We start from the raw sequence: 4762 nt of genomic DNA, 5'->3' as shown, positions 1-4762 counted from the left end.
GACCCGCCCGCTGCTCCCCTCAGCAGTGTACTTCGTCGATCTGCCTGTGCTGTACCTCACTCTGTCTCTGGTGAATCCTCTCACCCTCCGCATCTCTGGCCTGTACCCCAGTTCTGTATGAATAAATCTTTAAAAAAAATAGCTTTAAGGTTAACAATTATTTAATGAATTAACATTTTCATTTATAAATGTGTAATTCGCAATTATGGGGAAAAATAGATTATGCAGACACAACACAATACTAGTCAGGGAAGCAATCAGAAAAAAACTCCGCTCTAGGAGGAAAAAATGGACTGTATTCCATGCCTGTCTCCACATAAATTCAAGGAAGAGGAAGGTGATAAAGGATCACAACTGATACAGAAAATAAACCTGGGTCAGGCTGTGTCAAGTGCAGAACTTCTTCTAACCCAGACCATAAGCTCTGGGCTGGCCTTCTGATCAGTGATCATCTGAAACAGGCACTGGTCTCCCTACTCCCTTATCTGGGTAAAGCCTGAACTGAACTCCAGGAATAAATAACAGAGCATGAAAACAAAAATACAGACCGCCATGTGCATAGTAACAGTGGCGAACGTCTTCCAGGCACATTGTAGGTACGCATCAAGTATAATGCTGTCTCCGACCTAAACAAGTTCCTTCCAACTCACCTAACTTCTTGAGTCAGGATTACCTAAGTGAGCCACCCAAGGGTTTGTATCTACAGGAGATGCATCCAGGGAAATGAAGCCCATCTTTCCCACTAATCCATCTAATCTCAGTCCATTTTATAGCAGTGCACATTTCATATCAAGATCAAGTCACCGTGAATCTCCAGGCTCAGCTATGCCCAATGACCCAGTCCCCTCCCCAATCCCCACCCCTCAGGACTGGGGACAGAACCCAAGCTTGTATCACCAGTTCTCTCTTTCAGTCAGACAGCAGTGTGGGGGATCACAGAGGATTGTTTACTTCAACACTATATTCCAGTAAATCCACATTCAAAATCATACTCAGTGCAACATTAAAAATTGTGTTTAATATTTTGTAAGTAAAACATACACAGCTTTAATAATAATTACCATCTGAACAAAGCCAATCTTATGATTCTTATTACACAGAATGTATTCTAAAAGCAGTGTTGTTAAGCCTCAAAGCCAATGTTGGCATGTATCACCATCTGACAATTTTCAACTATATCAAATATCCAGAGATGGCAATTACATGTTATCTCCTTTCAGCTGGAAGCAGAAACTTCAGGGCCAGCAAGTCCACTAGAATTGGCTAGGAAAACAGAACTGTGGACACTCTCAAGGTTATCAAACATTGGAACTCATGGCACTAGCCTCAGAGATGGAAACAGTTGACCAGTGAAGCATGAGTATGTGTGTAACACCCACAGAAGCTAACAAAATGTGTGCTGTCACTCTCTGCCCACCTGACACAACACAGGTGCCTTTTTCTTTCTGCTTTTCCTAATAAATCTGTCCTTTTAAAATGTTCAAAAAAAATTTTTTTTTGTACTACTTGGAGTGTGTTTTAAAACAGCCACACACCAAATTGGGCAGGGGAACTTCTGCCTTAAATAGAAAGTGTGTTCTTTTAAAGTGTGCAAAAAAAACAAACAAACAAAAAAAAAAACAGGAAGAGTTAGGAGCTTTAGAAACTCACATAAATAAAGAAATAGGAAAGGCAGGACAGTGGTTTTAGAGCTTTACACAGAGCTGGGGCTGAAATTAAATGGTTTAAGCTTCTGTGTGACACCTGGGTCAAGAATAAAACAAGGCTGGCCAGCCTCAGTGCTATCTGGAGATCTGGAGCCTATCCTTAGGTCTCATTTCCCAGCTATTGCCAAGCCCCCCACCCCCACCCCAGCCATGAATCCCAGCGCAACCCCCTCTCCTCCCTCCGGATGCCACACACCCCTACCCTCCAGAAGGGCACAGCACCCATCTCCTACACAGAACAGTGAACCTGCTCCTGAGCTACTTTCAGAAGGACAGAAAAGTATCCTCTGTGTGTGCAATCCAGCAAGCCTCAAACATAACACTGTGGCTACAGCTCTCATTCTTGCAATATCACTTTCTAGCAAGTAGAAAAATAAGTTCTGAAGAGACTTAGGTGGCAATAAAAACACTCAGAGTGGGTACTAAAAACATGTCACTACGCAAATCTACCTCTACATACTTGTCTGTAATTGTTTTGTCTTAAGTTTTAAAGGATGAAGTTCTAAAACTTTGAGGTTCAAAAAAAATTCTAATACACATTTGTTATGCCCTTATGTCATTCTTCCTACAGTACATACACCTTTATATTCTGAGGTGGTTTTCTCTTCAGGGACTGTAAGTATTCTTTTATGTACCTGGACATTTGGAGAAAAAGAAAACACTGACACAACTTTGAGTTTCAAAGAAATTCCTAATTTGAAATATTTTCCAAGGATTGCTACCAAAAACAATCAAGAAGAGAAAGGACAAGCTATAGGCAGCTCTTTCTTCCCGTTTATGTCTTCCTCTCCCTTCTCCTAATAAACCTAACCTTTTTGGATAGAAAAAAAGAAAGGCAGGCAAATAGCCTCAGTGTAAAGGGGGAGGAACACCCCCCCTAGCATCATCCTGAGCAGTCAGGCTTGCTGGAGACCTGTAGGGCCCAAAGGTGGGGAAAGGAGGAACTGAGGTGGGTGATAGCACGCCACTGCCTTGAGGAAGTTCCCCTGTAGCTCAACAGCCTATGATTCCTAAAGCAAATGTAGCCAGCTCTGGTCTAAGGTTTGAGTCTTCCAGTAACCAAAAGAAGGTGTAGCTTTTCTCGCCACACTCACTAACTCATACATGACCACATTTACCAGAGTAACACTAAAATAACTTATTCCTTAAACACAACACCTAATTCAAAGAAGAATATGCCTTTCTAAACAGGTATGTTTATGTCCAAGTCAAGTATCTTCAGAGTTCCATAAAGGGAACTCTGGGAATGAGCCGGTGCCCTCAAAGAGTTCATGTATCAGTGTTAGCTAAATAGCAGTCCCAAACCATCTGTGGGATACTAACATGGATTAGGTATAATATGATGCCACTACATCAAAAGAACTGTGAAACTATTATGCAAAACATTTATCAGAAACAAAAATGCCCTGCAAATTATATTATTGCACACAGGTATGAAGCTATGCGTATTCAGACGTCAAGAACTCTAGAAGACCCAGAACAGAGATCCTAAGGCCATGCCTGTGGCTGCCCCCGCTAGCATGCCAAGCGCCAGATCACTGTCATTGTCTCGATACCGCTCGCGAATGATGACTTGGTTGGCAGGCTGCTGTCCATAAAGTCCTGAAAAAGAAGAAAGAAATACACTTGTGAGGAACAGTCTATGAAGTCCAATAGTCAAAAAGATGGTTCACTAAGCTATGAGCTGAGAGTTAGCTAGTTACTTCTCTAAGCATATTCGTCCTTCCAACGGCCTATCTTCCAGTGGTTGGATGACTGCAGTTAGTAGTCCCCAGCTCTCCACCACCACATGTTAAGGAAACTGGACTAGCCTGGTAAGGAGGACACCTCTAACTATAAGACTACATTACGAGAAAATCATGATTCTCAGCTTCTCACAGTCCTAAATGCCAAATGCTATAAAAAGCAGAATCCCAAAGAAACTGCAAAGTCCAGCCATCAAAACCATATCAGCCCTCTACATGGTACTTGCTGGGTGGCAGGCAGATGGGGGAGGATAAGGGAGAGACACAGAGCCTATCAACAGTGGAGAGTCAAAAAGCTAACTGTGAAAATTTAAATGACAATGACAATTATCTTAAATCTGCTCATAGAACTTGTTCTTCATTTTGAATCAAGTCTTATGAGGAAAAATACTTGTATTAGAGAAAAAAATTCTAAAAAGTAAACTAAACAAATTTATATTTACTTTGAATGGTTAACACTTAGCACTAAAAATGCATGATGTGTTCTATACTTCACGGCTATAGTGTTTAATAGCTAACTAGCTTTAAAATTGTGCACATACAAAAAGTTACATTTCCACATACTAAAAAAACTAGCAATAACAAATGTTGGTGGGGATATGGAAAGAAAGGAACTCTCCTATACTGCTGGTGGGAGTGCAAACTGGTCCAACCACTATGAAAGCTATTTGGAGGTTTCCCAAATTGCTTCCCTATGACCCAGCAATCCCACTCCTAGATATCTACCTAAAGGACATGAGAACATTAATTCTAAAGGACAACTACACTCCTATGTTTACTGCTCTCTATTTACAATAGGAAAGATGTGGAATCAACCCAAGTGCCCTAAATAGATGACTGAATCAAAAAGATGTGGTACATATACACAATGGAATATTACTCAGCAATCAAAAAGATAAACTTATGCCTTTTGCAGCAACATGGATGGAACTGGAAAGGATCATGCTTAGTGAAATAAGCCAGAGAGAAAAAGAAAAATACCGATGGTTTCACTCATAGCAGGAGCATAAGGGATCAGAAAAAGAAAAAAGCAATTATAAGAAAGTAAAAATGAAAAATCACAAACAATTATAAACCAGAGACATTCTATAGGGGTGGTGGAGAGGGAGAAAGAATCAAAACTGGGGCAGGAGGAGCACACGGGACTACGGTGATGGCACACGGAATTGGTGGTGGGAAGTTCACGGGGATTACAACCATGATGAAAAAATGGACAAAATGAAGAATGATGTAAAAAAAATATATATATATATATTTTTTTTAAGATTTATTTATTTATTTGTGCATACAGAACTGGGGTATAGGCCAGAG

At 40.7% G+C, this 4762-nt stretch overlaps 1 protein-coding gene across 2 annotated transcripts in view; it reads right to left on the bottom strand.

Annotated features, from left to right (window-relative positions):
* Positions 1–998: 998 nt before the first annotated feature.
* The window catches only part of PLEKHB2 (pleckstrin homology domain containing, family B (evectins) member 2), a 39391-nt gene continuing 35627 nt past the window's right edge, over positions 999–4762 (bottom strand). For both annotated transcript variants that reach the window (XM_012728496.1, XM_004674743.2), the window contains exon 8: positions 999–3308. In XM_012728496.1, coding sequence (XP_012583950.1) covers positions 3172–3308 — 137 coding nt within the window. In that variant the 3' untranslated portion in view covers positions 999–3171. The remainder of the gene's footprint in view (positions 3309–4762) is intronic.

Source organism: Condylura cristata, unplaced genomic scaffold (assembly GCF_000260355.1).
Source record: "Condylura cristata isolate star-nosed mole 26May11 unplaced genomic scaffold, ConCri1.0 scaffold00002, whole genome shotgun sequence".
NCBI lineage: Eukaryota > Metazoa > Chordata > Mammalia > Eulipotyphla > Talpidae > Condylura > Condylura cristata.
This window is presented reverse-complemented; position numbering and strand designations above follow the sequence as displayed.